We start from the raw sequence: 19,384 nt of genomic DNA, 5'->3' as shown, positions 1-19,384 counted from the left end.
TAGAATATAAGTAACGTGTATCCGATGGGAGTCCTATACTTGAGCTTCGGAATAGAAGAGTATTGGAAGTACTTTGTATTTTCTACCTCTCCTTACCTAGTTATATAGAAGTTCATATCCTCTATTATCTTAGTTACATCATCTCTCTCTCTCTCTTATCATGCTATGCTATGCAACAATTGGGACCAGATTGAAAATAAGATATTGAGAATGATTAATTACTTGGTTGAAGCCCGATTAAGAGCTTTTAGTGGTTATTGTTAAATTACCACTTATCCTAAAAGTTTAACTAATAGGAAATGAAAAATTTAATCATATGCCTCATGTGCCAGGGAAGATGGACTCTTCCTTGCGCATGCTCTTGTGCTAGCAAAAGTGCGTCTTCCTAGCGCACTCTTCCTAGCGCATGAGCATGTGCCATTAAAGTTTCAATTTTCTGGCACGTGTTAAACTTAATGGCGGAAAGATAAATCTATTAGCAAAAATTTCTGGATACTAAATTGCAGGCACAAAGAATAAACTAAGGAAATAAACTCCATGATCATATTTTTTGGCTTTTATTAAGTGATTCCTGGCATTTTAAAAACGCCACAAATACACCTATATATGAATTGTTGAAAGAAGTTGTGAATGATCTTAATTACATCATCACTCCATGAAAATTGTTGAAAGATTGTGTAAAATTTTACTAGAATTTTATTGGTGTGGACTGTTTAGGTTAAACTTGATAGAAAGATAAATGCTATACTCTAATTCTATTTAACATTCATCCAACAAGATTGATGCGCCATTCTCAACTGACCTTTGGATTAATGCTAGATATTAATCCAATTTTATTGATCTTAATTTGGTGATATTTGCCCAAGACCGTATTAGGCTCACAAAGGCAAGCCTTGGCTTGTTGGACTGTTCTATTCTATTGGTGTGGATCCTGTAGAAATTTATTCTAAGAACTCACCAATTATGAGAGGGATGCATAAATCCTGCCTCTAGACTGATCACCTTTAATTTGGCCGTAGTGGGGCCAAGTTTGATTGATATTATAGCTTCTGTTGGTTAGAAATCATCTAGTGCAGGTGGAATTTCCTGGTTTTTTCTTCCATTGTGATTTTATTGAATGGGCCGAAAACTGTTAGATGTCAGTGCCACGAAGCTGTATGGCATTGGCCAATTAGAAGAATCTGGTTAAAGTGATATAAGATCCATTGGAACTGTGTCCACCAATTCCCTCAACCCCAGAATGTGGACATGCAAAAATATTCACTCCTAAATGTCCTTGATATAATATTAATTATACAAAATCCATTAGTCTGTTCATCAATAAAACTTGAAAAGAAGCTAGGTAAAAAGATGTAAATAGCATTCAAAGTGAAGCAAATAAATTATGCATCATCTTCTATTTTCTTCTCTCTCAAAACTTTTTTTTTTTTTTTTTTCAGTGGGAGAGGGTCATCAATTTACATTTATGTCCAAAAAGTGCACATTAACAAGGACATTTGTAATCTACAATCACAAGGCTCATACAAAGAGACGAAGTGTGCATGTAGGGTTGATCATCTGTAGGGTTCAACAGGTGAAGATTCTTCAAGAACAGCTGCAGCCTCAAAGCATTCAGCAGCCTCTAGTTCTGTTGCTCCAACATCAGCTTTGTAGAGCAGCCCAAGATTGTACCAAGCAGAAGGGTTTGTTTTGTCGAGTCGAAGTGCATCAGTGAGAAGGCTTCTCACAATTGGCAATGATTGGCCGCCGAGATCTCGGAGCACACAGGCAGTGGATATCAAGCTTGGGACATGGTTGGGTTCAACATCTAATGCTTTTCTGAATGCTTTCAGGGCTTCTTGGTGGAGACCCTTAGCTTCATAGAGTAAACCTAACAAGTCACCAAGTTTTCAGTTCCTTAGATCTGGGTAGAAAAAATTTCATGACCTTGCAACATAGACAAAATTTTTAAAATACTGGGAGGTGTGTGTAAAATGACTCAAGGAAGAGAGACTCAAACAAATTTTGACGCTAGGTATTCATGAGATATAGATTAAAATACATTCACTTCAGTTTTTGGTTCCATTATGAATCGAAGGAACGGCCACATGTTTTATAGAGGTTTAGAAAGGCCCACAGTGCACTTCAGAGGCTGACAGAAAAGTTACGTTTACACTTTGACCAGAACAGGCAGCTCTTTAGGATGTGAGGCTTCTCTGAGTCCATCCTAAAATCTTAGCTCTTGTTTTGTTGTTTCCTCCTCCCGCTTTGTTTTTAAAGTGGTTTTTATTCTGGGGTATGCCCCTGAGCTATTGTATTCGTTCTTTGTTCTTTTTCAATAGATTATCACTTATCCAGAAAAAATACCTTCCAGAAGTTACACAGGGAAGTATCCCAGAGAAATGCTTCCAGAAGTTACATAGTGAAGTATCCCAGTTTGACTCTGGACAATCTTCCATTATAGTTGACATATCTGGAAGAGAGGGGGAGGACTAATCTAGTGGATATAAAAAGTGTTTCCTCAAGTAGGTGTCAAGACATGATTAATTTTAAACAAGCAAGATAAACAAAGCCATAAACTTTTTAAGAAGTAAGGTTCTAATTCTGCAAGGACATAAAAGCAATGCATGAAGCAGAGTATACCTGTAGCATGCCATCTAGAAGCAGAATAAGGATTGATTGCCTGGGATTTTGAAAGACAAACCTCAGCATCCCGCCACTGTGATAAGCTTGTATATACATTAGCTAAATCATGCCATGTTTCCATTTCCAAGCTTCTGTCATGGTTTCTCCTATTCTGTAAGAGGAAAATGTAACTAAAGTAGGCCATTTGTTGCCTCAAAAGAGTCTTCTGGAAATACTACTTGGGCGCATGGCTCAAAGTTAACCCAGTCAACTATTCTTTTTAGAAAGAAAGCTTTTAAGCTTCACCATAACATACTCCTAATGTATTCTGAATAGCAAAACAAAATTCATAACCAAAAAAGAAGGGACGAATAGTAAATTATGATGATAACAAAAATAATAACATCTATAACAATAATATGCTTTAAAATTTGTCCAAAATTCCTAATTTATTATGATTATGATGATAACAATAATATAACATCTACAACAATAATATGCTTTAAAATTGATATGTTATAAATGCTTTAAAATTTATGTTCAAACCACCTTTGCCGTCGAACCAGGATAATAATAATCAGTTACGAAAGGAAATCGAGCAATCTTGCTTCAATTGTGCAAAAGAAGTTTCAGATAGACACATTTTCAAAACATATTTGTCCATTTTGACTCATAATTACAATGCCATAAGAACAAATCTAAAATGCTTGCCCATTAAGCACCATACCTTTAGAAGTTTCTTCCGAGCACCAAAACTTTTAGTACGAACTTGAAGAACTGCAAGAAGATGAGTATATGTCTCTACAGCATTCTTTAACCGACCTTGTGCAATCTGGAGTTTAGCTTTAGTTCGCAAGAGTTCTCCTTGGTCCCACTTCCCAGTCTGATCCAAAGCAGCATTAATTACAGTCTCTGCATCAATAAAACGTTTTTGAGCAGACAATATTCGTGCCAAAAGGATATACCCTTTAACACTAGACCCAGCCTCAAGTTTCAACAGCTGCTTTGCATAATGAAGTGCAATATCCAACTTTCGTTGCTCAGCATATTCTAGGCAAAGATGAAAAACAATTTGAGGATCTCTTTCTCTCATTGTTCTCTCAGCAGTTTCTAGTGCCTCAAGTGCATCAGACTGCTTCAAAATCCTCTCAGAATCAGAAGCAACCAATCTGGATTTAGCTGACTGTAAAACACCCAGTAAGAAGTTTGCAACACCTGCCACTTGGCTGCATTTTCCATGCAATTCAGAAAGCGCTTTGCAAGCATAATCAATCCCTTCGTCAATGCAAACCAAATTCTCTACACAAAGTTTTGAAGCCAGTAATAGTTCCAATATGGAGGAGTCATGGTTCTCCCTATTATGCAAAAAATTCCTCAGAAGATTCAAAGCAACCTGATCCTCACCTTCTGCATAGTAACAGAGAGCAAGAGTGCAATATCTTTCTTTTCTATCCAAGATTCTAGGAACCAATTCTTCAACCTGATGGGCTAGGGCCCTTAATCCTCCCGAAATAGAGAGGGCAAAAGAAAGGTGATCAATGATTGATGGGTCCCATCCAACCCTTTTAAGAACATATTTTTTAAGTAGAATCAGTAACAGAAGAACAGCCTCTTCTATATTGTTTCTTGGCACAAAGGAGCCTTCCATCTGTGAACGAAGATTAGGAGGGTTTGCATCACAACCGCTATACAGAAGAAAAATGGCAAAATCCTTTTCTATTCTTGCAGTAGTTTCTGTGTCAAGATTCCAGTGATAAAGGAGGGCCCGTCGGTATGATAAGATAGCTTCTTGGGGAGCCCCAGCAAGCTTCCATAGCTCCGGAAGCAATTCAACAGCCTTCATTAGAGTCTCTTGTAATTTACAATCTGATCCAAAGTTTTCAGACAAGCCTTCTGGTAATGCAGATTCAACAGTGTCCAAAATAACTTTGCAAGATTGAGCAGCTTCTGCAAAAATGTGTCAGGAAGGAAGATTAGTCATGCAGCAATGTTATAAGTACACTATCCAGAAACCTTAAATGTTTCATAATTTATAGTGTTTCAAACAAGCTCATGACGACAAAAGCATACAAGAGACCTTGAAAGATAACTGAAACAATACAAACAGATATAAGACAAACAAGATTGGGAAGTGCAATTGAGTTGGAGGGAATACCTCCAAACCTCCCAAGACCCTGCAATGATTTTGCTTTGAGGAAAATAGCTTCCAGGAGTAAACTAACAGCATGCATAGACATGGGCGGGGCGGCATCACTTTGTGAATGGCGTCTATTGTGTTCACATCGTCTAGAAATTGACACTTTCATCTTTGGGGTCACAGCAACAATGTCTATTCCTTCAAATACATGAAGAGCAGCTTCTGTGTTTCCTTTTTGATACTCAAGCCTTCCTAATAAAGCTCTTGCTTCCTAAAAAATTAAACTTTCTCTTAGCTTTATAACATTTGTGAAGAAGATTTTGAGAAAGCTTCAAGGAAACCCCAGATTGCACCATAATTGTTCAGTTGCGGGGAGCCTTAAAATGAGTCTCAAAGAAAAACATATAAACATTGGTAGATCCTTGATAAATACAATGTACCTCAATCAATTAACATGAGAAATTTAGTCAAATACTTTCACATCCCTGTTGTGTATGAATGGCTGTTAGAAGAATTTGTTGAAAACTAACTTGTTACATGATCAGTATCAGTTAAAGAAATTACTTACAGCAACACCAGTCCACTCGTAAGTCCTGGTTCTAGGGAACTAAAATACCCTAAATAACTAGTTCCTTAGTATGGTAACCCGTGTGAAAATGTTCAAATCATTTTGATAATAATCAGTTTGATCTGTTTTACCAAGAATAAATTGTGTGGAAGTAAATCTCATGGAAAATATTCAATTGTTTGTTGCATACTCTTTAGGGTACATCACAATTGTAACACATTCCACCACCTAGCTTTGGCTACATCCACGAGCAATTTGGCAAAAGGACATTTATCAATTCAGATAAATTACAAGGAAAAATAGCACGTCTTGAATTAGTGGAATCCCAAACCACTCTCTCGTGCAACTCAACCAACAGCCAAAAGTACTGATGCAAGAATTTTGGCAGTTGGTTGAGTAGCAAAGGAGCAGGGTTCTAAGCGTTCAACGTGTTGTAGTGATGGAAAAAGCGTGACTTTCATGGAGCAGAATAAACCCATTTTTCAATCATTTAATAAAGTTTCCATCAGAGTTACAGACTTTGGTGTTCATAACCTTTTTAAAATAGGCATGTAGTACAGTCTGAAGCATTGTTGGAGAGCTATATTGAAATTACCAAATAAAATAAACAAATTAATTAGGTTTAGTAGCAGAAGATACTGCCCTTAATATACTTATAACCAATGACCATCCAGAAAGAAAGGAGTCTATTAGTAAGTAGAGTAAACCAACAAAGGCATTCCCATTGCCAAAGCCACTCCCCCCTGGAAATGACTAGAGCTAAATAACCGCAAAACAAAGACCTAGGGCCTGTTTGGTTATGCCTAGCCAATCCCTATTTTTTATTAGCATTTAACAAAATTCCATCGTCCTAAATGGGAGAATCACAAAAAGTTGGAGCCATCACTATAATGGGTGGGATACATCACTTTTATCAATTCATGAAATACCCTCATCTCAACTTTTGCTATTTTCAAATTGTCCTGTTCTTATTGTTGGTTTTGTTCATTGAAAACTATATGAAATGCATACGGACCCATCAAATTTTGTGGGGCGACCAAACCGGCGCTTACTTTACCACAAGTTTTTAAACCACTCAAGCACAGCTCCACCATCAAGCAATCAAATATTTTAAGACATTCACATTTGTCTTCTATGTAGAAGCATCTATTCAAATACAGGTCCTTGCTGCACTTATGTACTAGTAGATTATGTATGACAACATGATAAAGAAGCTCAGATTTGTTCAAGTAGTCAACATTTGCTAGTAAAATAAGTAAACATCAATTTATGTATAACAGATAAACAAAAAGATGCAATAAAATGCAAGAGATCAGCACAAATCAGATACAACTAACCTCATAGTTCAGATAACCACTCTCACGAAGAGACGACTCTGCTTCTTCAATGTTGCTATTGTCCACCTTTGTTTCTTTCTCACCAGCTCGGGATGAATAGCCACTTGCTGAATAGTCACGAGTTGCCAGTGAGTCCGATGAATGAACCATTTCATCTACCCTCAATTGCTCCCCAGAGCAAATACACTTCATCATCTTCCTCCACTTCTCTCGAAAGCTGAATACTCGCTTAATCAGCCAATTCTTAGTTCTCATACCGGATCAATCCAATTGAACTTCTTCTAAATTAGCATCAACCACAGAAACTTCAAAATCAGAACCCCTCTAAGAACATAGATAACACAACACCCCAGCTCATATAAGTGCTCTTAATTTCTTAGATCATGGGAAAAATGTGGAGTGCTCAACCAGTGAAATTCTTTGACTATTAGATTCCATACGTTTAAGAAGTAAAAAACCGAAATTAAAAATGCTATCCCAAACTTCCAATTTTCGAAAAGTTTTTGCTTTTTAAATTTTGTTATGCTATAGGCACATTTTACTTCAATATCCATCCCAATCCACCTACAAGCAGCCCAAAGCAACCCCAATAGCCCATCAAAGATGAAGAGAACAAGATAGTTCAACAACCCAGATGAATTAAACACAAGCCAGACCACTAGACAGCTAAGTAGTATGATTTTGGAAGCTAAAGTGAAAGAAAAAGAAACCCATTACAGCATTGAGGGAGAAAGCGCAAATGAGATCAAAACACCTTCTCAAGAAAGTACCTTTTGGTTGAAAAAAAGCATTGACCGAGCCCACAAGCCATCAACTCCACCGTGCATTTCTCTAATTCCTCCAAAAAAAAACAAAAAAGGTCCCTTGATATTCTCTTGCTAAACAAGAATCCAAAGCTGCAATAACCTTTTTCCTCTCTTTTTCATGCCTTTCGTGTTTTCCCCGGAAGTCACTGCTATTTTGCTTCTGCGCCACTGTTGTTGAAGGTTCAAACAAACAATATGGGGAAGTCAGAGTTCGTGCATTAAATTATGATCTACTTTCTTGTCCTGCCTTCCTTCCAAGGTGTGAACAGTCAAGGTGGGAACAGAAGCAAGATTTTGTTTATTTGTTTAATCCTTCTTAAAGACTAAATCGAATGGGTATGTGACACTTTCCTTATTCTAATATTTGCTGGCATTTTTAATATTAAAATATTGTGATATTACTGGAAAGAATGTCCCTGGCCCAGTTTGAAATCTACCCCCTCCCTTTTGGTCAACTGCTGGCCACTCCATTTAAGGTAATCCCTAAACTCTCTCTCTCTCTCAAAATATATTTATTTTTAAGGATAAAAGATTTCCTTCGTGGGTTCTTCCAAGTTCCAACCAAATTTATAAAATATAATGTGAGAAATAAATTATTTTAATAGTATATAAAAAAATTTGTTCATGTTATTAAAAACATATGTAATTTTTTAGATATTAAAAAAATACATAATACTTTTACAAATTAAGTTTGAGAAAGTTCTTCAATCCCACTTCGAGAAAATTTTTGTCCTATTTTTAAAGCCATGTTTTTTTATTTTGAAGTTCTATAGGTCCTAAACCCACGAATCTTCATTCATCAAGGAATCAAATCTCTCTCACTCTCAAAAAAAAAAATAAAAAAAAATAAAAGAATCAAATCCAAGACTTTTCGGCTTTTCCTGTTGGAAAGGGTGAGAGATGCTAATGTAATACAAAACTGTTGGACCCTTTATTTTTAAATAGTTTTATTATTATTATTATTTGTCAATGTTGTCATGAACCAACTTGGGTCAATGGGTCCATTCTGATTAAACACAAAATTTAGCACTTATCAAGCTCTTACATTAGGCTCCCCAGAATCTAACATTAGGCTTCGGCAGAATCCAACCTTTGGACCCTTCTTCCAGATTATCTTAGATTTTTTTGCATTGTAATTTTCGTTTTGGATATGTTGTTAAGAAATCCACCCATTTTTCGGTATTTTGAGTATGATATCATTTTTCCCATATTTGCTTTGAAAAAAAAAAAAAATTATTGCTTAAAAAAGGTCACATTTTGTCTAAGACCACTCCAAAAATTGGAAAATCTATTCTTTCTCTAAAAAGTGACATAATTCCTATTGGAAGTAGGCCAGTTTCATGATTTTTCTTCTCCCATCTAGCTACTTTTAACTTTATCAAAGAAAGTAAGATCTACCTTTCATTCACTTGATAGTTTTGTTGTGGTGTTTCTACTGAATTGTTCAAAAACTCTTGCTAAGAAATTTTGAATTTTGAACGTCTATTAATTTTAAATTTTATATTTCTTGTACAAAGATCGTGATTCGATCAATAGACTATTTTTCTTATACCATGAAAGTTAATTCTTTAAATTCTTGTTCTTCAATAAATTTTATCATTTTCTTTCATTCTTTTCCTTTTCTAGGGCATTGAGGAGCATAATGGTCTTCTTCGTTACTAATATAACACTTCCAAGTTTTTCTCCTATTTGTGTAGTTCTTATTCCTTCTTTTTCTAATATACTATACTTTTTCTTTGGGGAAAAAGATCCTTTTAAATTTTTCCATGGTTTCCATTTAAATCTTTTCTTCTCATGTGATTTTCTCTGTGCAAATTCACAATATATTTTGTTGTATACCTTTTGTTGCTTACCTTTTCCCGATCTTTCCCATTGTTTTAACCATTGCAATGTGTCTCCTTGAACAATTACAATGAGTTTAATTTCTATTAGCCGATCGATTAACAATGGGTTGTTATTCTGGAAACATAAATCTATCATCTTTGAGCGTTTTAAATACGAATCAGGGTTATGATTGAATATGCTTGGTTTAAACATGCACGTATGCTAGATAATGTGATTTTAGGATTTCTGTAAAGGTTAAGAGTTAGATTCTTGCATGAGATTATGATTTATAATTAAATCTAATTTTAATTGTTGTCGTAGAGGCCCGAGCATTCAGTTTTCGAGCACCAAATGATCGACATTGGCAATAAGGGTTTAATTAGAATGTTATTCGCATGATAAGGTTTTATGCGTAGGATTAGACAATATTGTAGAGTATTATGTGTCTGCTATATTAGTGTGTGATTGCAGTATATATTGAGGAGTTAAAATATCTGAGAATGTGAATAATCGACCAAGATAAGTAAATGCTTACGAAACGGATAAACTCTTTACTTATGCATATGTGATATTTTTCAGTCATATATAAATGATGAAATGTTTCTAAAATATCTAATTGATTTATGTTATGAGCTTAATGTTTCCATCGAATGATATAATTTTATTTTGGATAGTTGGGCAATATACTGTGGATCTTCATGCATATATGGGTGGCGGGTACTGATACAGTATATACACTTTACTCTATGGTCAAATTCAGTTCGAAGTTGCCTTTGTACCAATGATTTATACTGTGACATGTACAACCATGTTTGATTGACGGTCACTACGGACGGATGCCATTAGTGATGCGAATCACATGGAATAGAACACAGTCAAGCAGGTTTTGATGGACAGTATGTAGCACCATTGAGGTACTAATGTTGTACTACGTATCCCTCAAGATAATGCCAACCTTGTTGACAAATGAGTTAAAATCTCGGATAGACCATATGAAAAAAAGTTATGATTACACTATATGATTATGTTTTAAATATCGTGTTAACCTGGTTTATGCATGTATTAAAACGTGAATTTTCTGTTAAATTACGGTTATTCTCTTTAAAATTAAATCCATTTTCGTATTAATTAATTAGCGTAATAGGAGAGACATAACCTATAACTTCTCAGTATACTGGATCCTTTGCTCGAGATGGACTGATGATGAAGAAAACTTATGTTCATCCTCGATCTACGTACTGACTCTTTTAGGCTTAATTGAGGCCCCATTTCTAGCTTCCTATAATTAAGCCGGCTAGCAAGCTAGCCCCATGGCATCAGTGAGACATGTTGGGTGTGTACTGCCTGCACATCCACTCGGATATTCTAGCTCCTTTAGAGTTGAGACAACTAATAAGTGGGCTACACCAATTGCACATCACCAATTCAAACAATGTTGGCCTATATTGTACCTTGAGCAGGGATACAGTCAGCTTTAAATTTGAAAGGAACTCAGAGTCAAAAAAATTTTGTGGAAAGATCAATTAACAAAAAATACCTTAAATTATTATTGTTTTTAACCTTAAAATTGTTTATTTTTTTGCCTTAATTTTTTTTTTCTTGTCATTTGGGGAAAAACTAAAATCACTGCCGGTCCCCTCCTAAATCCGTCTCTGACTTTGAGGGCACATTAATTTGAAACCATCCCATGTATGTCACCCCCTGGCCTCCTCCAAGTGATAGGCTGCCATGCATGCATGCACCATTAGAGATCTAGCTAGTAGTGAATTCGTCTAGCTGCTTCAACAAACGCTTAAAATTAAAAAGCTGGCCATGGTTGGCCAACTGCTGCATGCTCCACATGATTCAAGCATAGATCCGACATCGTCACTTATAATACTAAATAATACAAATCTTTATTAAAACTTAATTATACTTGGGCTAGAAGCCTAGAACTACAGTTGAAAGACCCATTTATGATCCTTGTCCTAGTCCTACGAGGAGTTTGATTTTAGTAGCTTCTGAGTCGTCTAAATAATAGTACTGGCTAGCTAGCGCGCTGTCAACTTATGGTTCATTAAAGAATTGACTGAAAAGTAGGCGAAATTGGTTTCTTGTTATAAAAGTCTTAAAAGATATGATAATTACGTGACAATCGATCCCAAAATAATGGATTTTAATTTCTATCACGTCTGATTATATTATATTTGCACTAAAAAACAATATTGCATGTAATAGCATATATAGCCATCTGGCATTGAGGCATCGATGTTTTTTTTCTTTTTTCTTTTTAATTTTTAATTTTTATGAGTATATAAGCATATATAATGCATTAATTAAAAGATCGACGTAGCCTTTGTATAAGTTAAATTGGTCAATAGACTCAATTCAAAGATTTAATATTTTGTTATATTAATTGCTATCCATCATCGTTAATTAATTTCTACATCTTTAATATGTAGTTAATATTGAAATTATTAAATCTCTAAGGAGTAACTCAATCAGCTGGGAACCACGCCTTATGAAGCGGAGATCACTAGTTCGAATCCCCTCTCTTATGTGGACATGCCAAAAAAAAAAAAAAAAATTGAAATTATTAAATACGATAACTGAATATAATATTAATAATAAGTACACATAAATATATTCGTTAAAGATACGTGAATAAAGCGTGCGAATAATACTCCTTTTTAATAATTTTTAATTTTTAATTTTTTTTAACATTTGAGCCAAAATAACTCATCCGCTAGCAAGAGAAAACAGACTTACCATCATCGGTAATAGATTACTGTAATTAACATAACAATAAAATCTTCCACAAAAACACTTCTATATATAGATTATAATGATAGAAATACATGACTTTAATTGATGATTATTTTGTTTCATTCTTAGGACGAGACCCCATGCAACGTGAAGCTTAGTGGTGTCCAATACCACCACCGCCTCCCCCGCCAAAGCCGCCGCCGCTACCACCGCCAAATCCACCCCCTCCGCCTCCTCCTCCTCCTCCACCAAATCCACCACCAAACCCGCCTCCGGAGCCTCCTCCTACCCCTCCCCCAACGCCACCACCTGAGCCGTATCCCCCACCAACACCACCACCTGATCCACCTCCAACTCCGCCACCAAATCCACCACCTTTGCCAATCCCGCCTCCAATGCCACCACCTTTCCCAATGCCTCCACCAAAGCCTCCCCCGCCTCCTTTACCAATACCACCTCCAACACCGCCACCTTTCCCAAAGCCTCCACCAGCTCCCCCTCCAACTCCACCGCCTTTACCAATCCCACCACCTACTCCACCACCTTTTCCAAATCCGCCACCATGACCACCACCGGCACCACCACCAACACCACCACCCTTGCCGATGCCTCCACCAGCTCCACCTCCTACTCCTCCACCTTTACCAATCCCACCACCAATGCCACCACCCTTGCCAAACCCTCCACCAGCACCACCACCAATCCCATGCCCACCACCCTTGCCGAAGCCACCAGCAGCACCACCTCCTACTCCACCACCTTTACCAATCCCACCACCAATTCCACCGCCCTTGCCAAAACCTCCACCAGCACCTCCACCAATTCCATGCCCACCACCCTTGCCGAAACCACCACCAGCACCACCTCCTACTCCACCACCTTTACCAATCCCACCGCCAATGCCACCACCCTTGCCAAACCCTCCACCAGCACCACCACCAATCCCATGCCCGCCACCTAAGCCTCCACCACCACCAGCTCCACCACCAAATCCGCCACCAGCACCACCACCAATTCCATGCCCACCACCTAAACCTCCACCACCGCCAGCGCCCCCGCCAACACCACCACCAATCCCATGCCCACCACCTAAACCTCCACCACCTCCAGCACCACCACCAGCTCCACCACCAAATCCACCACCAGCACCACCACCAAATCCGCCACCAGCACCCCCGCCAACACCACCACCACCACCAGCTCCACCTCCCCCACCAAACCCACCTCCAAACCCTCCTCCCTTCCCTCCACTTAAAAACTTCTGTTCTTCCTCATTCTTCTCCACGCTCACCACATTCCGAGCAACCACACTAACTACAAGAACATAAAGACAAAGTAGGGATAATAGAGCAACTCTCCTAGGGCCTCGACCCATCTCAGCAGTTTCTCTAGCTAGGAGTGTAAACTCTTTGTTGATGAAAGCTTTACAGGCACAAGGGTTTTTATATTAGAGGGATCCGTTTGTCTTTGTATTAAATGCCTTTCAACTACTAACCGATCGCCACAATAATGGATAAATGCACCCCACACGTATCACCATGCTTTTGGTGCATTTGTCTTTTACGCCTACACTTTTTTCTTCTCACTGCCATTCACATAAAGAAAACCCTAACATGCAAATCCTGTAGGTGCGCAACTCTGACAAATGCACCCATTTGCAGCACCCCACCACATGCGGCCTCTGGCTCTGGGTGCATCACATAAGGTACAATACAATCTTCCTACTTTCTAGAAAGGTACAAATCAAACTACTGGAATATTTGGATCTTGTCCATCTGATATACACCATACATGCACTCCGATCGTCCAGTCTAGGCGAACACATGCAAACTCAGAAAAATAAAAAAATAAAAAGGTAAACATATATCTTTTTCATCTGATAATATATATATATATATATAGGATACATAATTATTAATTAAGTTTTTATGTTCAATTTGTAATGTGCCTAGTTCACTTACTCTTTTATGTGATAGTATATTGTACGTCTATCTTATAGGTAGGATTTTGTCAATTTTAATTTTGAAAAAATTCTTTATGTAGAAACAACGGTAAATAACAAGTATTGTCAATAAAATTTTGTAAGTGATACATGCATTTGAAAAAGAATCTAGTATGTTTATATACTTTTGTACATCAATTTGAGTATTTTAATTCTCTTTTTAAGAAAAATTTCAAGATTAGGGCAATTTTTTTGCAAACTATCATAGTGATTTTAATTTCTTGAAAGTAATAAATAAGTTTATCACAATTGGGTTATTAATTAGATATCATTGATTAACATTTTTACTATAACTGGGGTCATAATTAGGGCCTTAATTAGAGATATTGGCTAATATTTTTACCATAACTGAGGCCTTAAAAAAAGATGGGGGCCTTAATTATACTGGTACTATTTAAGGGGCTTTATTTCATTGAGGGTCTTAAGCAACTGCCTAAGTCGCCTAGCTAATAGAAGAGCTAGCTGGCCATAACCGAAGTCCTATTTGCTAGAGGCTAGACAAAAAGATGTAATTAAAGACATATTGTGAGGACCGGCCACCATGATATGAAGCATTCAAGCATACATTGACTCAAATTTGTTAGATATTTAAGCATTGCATGACATATAAAGAAAAATAAATGTTATTTAATGGACTACTACACAATTGGATCAATAAAGGCTTGTGAGTAAAATGATTAGCATGTTATAAGAAATTCAAAGCAAACTACGTGATATATAGTTTAGAGAGATGCATTGGGGTACGTAGGTCTAATCTTGGCCGGCCTATACATATATATATCTTCTCTCTCTCTCTCCCTCGATTAATTAAAGTACGATTTTGCAAAATTTTATGAGTAATGTTATTTAGTAAATTATTATACCACTGTTATACAACTTGTTGATGGGATGTGAAAATCAGTTATTAAATCAGCTCTTCTAAAAAGAAGAATCAACCGTTGATTTTCACTATTCATCATTTAAATTGTATAACAATCGTATAACAATATGCTAAATAGTTGGCAGTACTCAAATTTTATATATGGCCGACAAATAATTAACGAAAAGTCCTTTTTTCCTCGTTTTTCTTTTCCGATTATAGCAACCACCGAAAACTCATCAAATCCTACCTCAAGGAATGGTAAGCACATCTTGCTTGTCACTAGAAAATAAAAATATATGTTTAAGATCTAAGGGCATGCATGCACAATGGCATTAATTAATTAAGAAAAATAATATAATCTCTGGCCCTTGATAAACAATTCTAGTATTGCAATGTGCACATGGGCCATCCATGGTGCAACCAATTCGGAGATGAAGAAGAAAAAACATGCAAGGGATTTATGATGTTCTTCAAGAGATGGTCCTTCTTGCACGATTTCACGTGGTCGGTAGATAAAGACTTTAAATGTATGTTGAAAAACTGGTAGATTAATTTGTTTGGCATTCAATTCCCATCAAACCAGCTGTGGCCTAATTTCTGGAAACTATCTGTTTTATATTATGTGAGAACATGCAATGTTCCTCGATTGAGATACTTTGGATTTGGTTTTTCTTATCATCTTAATAGAGATAAGCTTGAAAGCACAGCCCTATATATGTATATGGTGCTTTATGTAGAGGTGCCACCCCAGTTGATAATGACTTGCTGATAAGGGTCAATCATGACTAGCTGTTGATCTAACCAGTAATTGAATAAAGTGGGTTCTCAGCCATATTCATATATTTTCTACCTTTTTTTTTTGTAGTGAATCTTTTCTACCTATTGCAAAGCTTATATTTGTATTACTCTTAGACTGCTCCACAAGATAACATATGAATATATATAATGTGATAATGAATGATTTTTATATTTCAACTATGAACTTAGCCAACATTGGTAAGTGTAGAATCGCAATTTGTGGAATTTTCTCTCTTGAATTCTCGGTGGCTATAGCTTGTTTCACCTTAGTTTGTCTAGAACAGTGTGGTTAGCGATGAATTTTTATAACTAATCGCCTAGGGTGGTGTGGTTAATTAGCGGTGGTAGGATAGACGGAGGCGATTAATAACCTTTATATATATAAATAGTAGAGCAAAACAGCATGGTTTTGTGGTTTAATACCAAAACGATGTCGCTTTGGTTTAGGGTTTCATACCAAAATTCAAATGCATACCAAAAACCATCTTAGAAAGGCTAAAAACACAAAAATATACCCAAAAAAACAATATATACTTGACACGGTGTGATGTTAGCAAAAATAATCGTTAATTGGTAGTTACTCAAAATTACTAATTGTTTAAAGCGGTGCAATTAACAATTATAAACAATAACCGCTAATTGCCACAGCAAATACCCTAAAAAATATAGAGTAATACTAGAGACTATCTTTTTATCTTCCTAAAGCTTATGTAGTTTTCAAAATTATCATTTAATCAAATTTAAGTATGATTCATTTGAAATTTAATGGTGATTTTAAAAATCACATCAACTATAAAAAGATAAAAAAAAAAATAAAAAGATAGTCCTAACCTCACTCAAAAATATATCTAAGAAAAAAAAGGACAATTTTGCCTTAGTCAGTCATTTTGAATAATATGAGGAGAATGAAGAGTAGACCAAGTCCCTCCTAGTTTAATTAGAGAGTACAAGTCTTAAAGTCCCATCCAACAACCCAATACCAACCCCTTCCATTTTTCTAAAGAAAGAGAAAAGAACACAACACAACGACCCGCTTTGGTACCCGTTTCAAAACGTTTTTCCTCTTTTTAAAATCAAATATATTTTTTTCAGAATTAGATTTCCCATTTTAAAATTTGTTAAATAATAATTTAGTTCTACATCTGTTTATCTTTTTTTTTTAAAAAAAAAAAACATTTTTTTTAGTATTTATTTCTTTGAAAATATAATTCACTTTTAAAAAAGTTCACCAATCATTTTTCTTAAGTAAATCTCATTAAAAAAAAAAAAAATCAAATGTAAATCAAAAAGTACCGCTCAATTTTAAATCATATAAAAATCAAATGTCAAAATCAAATGTCAGTAATTAAGAGCACTCACATTAATTGGCTCAACAAAATGTTGGAATGGTAGATCCAACTTCCAAGCAACCACTAAATGATCAACCTTTTAAAAAACAAAAGTCGGTTGAGACCAAAACGTCTTACATTATAGGTTAAAAATGTGGAATGTCTGTTAACTAGAGGTAGTTTAATCGGTTGAGATTATGCCTAATAAAATAAAAATTATTAGTTTGAATCTCCCTTTTTCTCTTATGCAGATATGTAAAAAAAAAAAAAAAAAAGTGGTATGTCTCATTTCTCATCTTTGATAAGGAGAGGTTGAAGGGTACTGTTAAGAGTATTACGGGTTTTAATTTCCCAAAAAATAAAATAAAAATCCTATAAAGGATGTGACATGGAGGCTTGTCATTTCAATTTGTATGCTTATTATAGTTAACTTGGTAATACCATGAACATTTTTTCAGATGAGATATCCATGGCAAAAATATTTGTTTAGATTTCAATTTCAGTTATTTCATTATCTCATATAGCATTAAGGATTATATCTATACACTACACGTAATAACCAAAAATGTATTCAATGTAATGCGTCTAAGGCACATCATTGACTCCAATCCTGATACTCTAATGGCAAGAATTTTTAAAGAGAAGTATTACGTACCTTGATGCAGATTTTATCTTTTCAAATCTCGGTAGCCGCCCATTTTATGCGTAGAGGAGTGTATGAATGTCAAAAAATTATTACAGGCAAGTAGGATGTGGCAGGTGGGAAACGGACAGAATATTAAAATATGGCATAATAAGTGGATTCCATCTTTTTCCACATATGCTGTTCAATCGCAGTTAGCATACTAGAGTGAGGCTCGAGTTTGCTCCCTCATAGATGATGACTCCAAATGGTGGAATACACAGTTGATCGAGGCTATTTTTAGGAAGGAGGAAGCTGATCTTATCTATAGTATGGCTATTTGTCCAAGATTAGAGAGTGACCGGTTGGTATGGACAGGTACCAAGAATGGTGATTTTTCCGTTCGGAGTTACTATCACCTTGCAAAAGGCATGATGGAAGAGTCAAAGGGGAGTTGCTCAAATATGGATTCTAGTTCAAGGGTATGGAGCAAGGTTTTAGAAGTTGAAGGGACCTAAAGTGGTTAATTCTTTTTTGTGGAAATCATGCAATAATATCCTAGCCACCAAGACTAACCTACTTAAGAGAGGAATCACACAAGACCCCTTGTGCCCTATATGGGGTTTGGTACATGAGACAGTGGAACACCCTTTGTGGACTTGTCTGGCCACCAGGGATGTCTGGCACGATTGTTCAGCGAGAATACGTAAGTGTACCGTGGATGATGATAACTTCGTGAATATTTTCATGAAGCTGCAGGAGAGACTCGAGGAGGAGGAGATGCTTCTAGTTGCCATAACTGCAAGATCTATTTGGTTGAGGCGTAATGCGGTTGTTTTTTGAGGAGAATTCTTAGCCCCTTCGTCAATTGTTAGAAAAGCAAAAGACCAACTAAAAGCTTATCTATCAACGGACCAAGCATGTAGAGCTCAGTTGCTCAAATCCCGAGTGGTGGTGGATGTTAGTTGGAAGCTGCCAGCTTTGGGTTTGCTAAAGATCAATTGGGACGCGGGAATTGACAGAGACAGGGGAATAGTGGGCATTGGGATCATTGTTCGTGACCATGAGGGCTCACGAATAGCGACACTTAATTGTTCATTATTCGCTAATCTGGACTCTACCTCAGCAGAAGCGTACGCAACATGGAAGATGATAGATTTCAATATGAAGATGGGTTTCCGTAACATAATAGTGGAAGGTGATTCTCTGGAGATTATAAAAGCTCTCTGGAGAGAGGAAGTGTGCAAGAGTAACTACAGGTACCTAGTGGACGACACGAGAAGCATCCTGAATAGCTCATGCAATTGAGAGGCAAGCCATGTCAAAAGAACTGGGAATGAAGCAGCTCACCGCCTAGCCAGATATGCATTGAGTTGTAACTCTGAGTGTACGTGGCTTGTTGATTGCCCTCCCTGTATCCAGGAGGTTGTACTTGCTAAGCAAAAGTCTGTTTGTTTAATATAAGCCTGGAATTCCATTTCAAAAAAACAAAAAAAAAAAGGCACATCATTGACATCAATACGTAGAGTTTTCACACTCCATTAAACCTTATACTATGATATTACTGTACTTTTCGTCCTCTTTGAAATAGCAATAACTTATAATGTTTCTTGCAAATTTGGGTTTTCCATGCGGATTACCTATAACCAAATCCGAATTCGCATTATGCGGTTATCATCTTTAAGTAACTACATCTCCTATCTAGGTATGCGGTTACTAGCTGTTATTTGTGCGGTAATTAAATGAAAAAT

General features: G+C 36.4%; 2 protein-coding genes across 4 annotated transcripts; both read right to left on the bottom strand.

Moving 5' to 3' along the window:
• Positions 1 to 1,263: 1,263 nt before the first annotated feature.
• On the bottom strand, positions 1,264 to 7,735 carry LOC132178903 (protein NPGR2-like). 3 transcript variants are annotated; one of them, XM_059591479.1, is made up of 6 exons: positions 7,417 to 7,735; positions 6,647 to 6,927; positions 4,760 to 5,012; positions 3,332 to 4,551; positions 2,623 to 2,776; positions 1,264 to 1,870 (listed from the first exon to the last, which is right to left on the bottom strand). In XM_059591479.1, the coding sequence occupies exons 2-6, from the start codon at positions 6,899 to 6,901 to the stop codon at positions 1,554 to 1,556; spliced, it is 2,199 nt and encodes a 732-aa protein (XP_059447462.1). In that variant the 5' UTR covers positions 6,902 to 6,927; positions 7,417 to 7,735; the 3' UTR covers positions 1,264 to 1,553. The 3 variants fall into 3 exon arrangements, with proteins under 3 accessions (XP_059447462.1, XP_059447463.1, XP_059447464.1); XM_059591480.1 differs by having other exon boundaries at positions 6,647 to 6,924; XM_059591481.1 differs by having other exon boundaries at positions 6,647 to 6,921.
• Positions 7,736 to 12,002: 4,267 nt separating this feature from the next.
• LOC132179186 (glycine-rich cell wall structural protein) lies at positions 12,003 to 13,433 on the bottom strand. Its single transcript, XM_059591850.1, has one exon. It carries the CDS (start codon positions 13,394 to 13,396, stop codon positions 12,176 to 12,178), a length of 1,221 nt encoding a protein of 406 aa, XP_059447833.1. The 5' UTR covers positions 13,397 to 13,433; the 3' UTR covers positions 12,003 to 12,175.
• Between the last annotated feature and the right edge of the window lie 5,951 nt (positions 13,434 to 19,384).

Source organism: Corylus avellana, chromosome ca4, assembly GCF_901000735.1.
Source record: "Corylus avellana chromosome ca4, CavTom2PMs-1.0".
In the NCBI taxonomy this organism is placed as follows: domain Eukaryota; kingdom Viridiplantae; phylum Streptophyta; class Magnoliopsida; order Fagales; family Betulaceae; genus Corylus; species Corylus avellana.
Note: the sequence above shows the minus strand (reverse complement) of the source record. Positions and strands in the feature narration are given on the sequence as shown.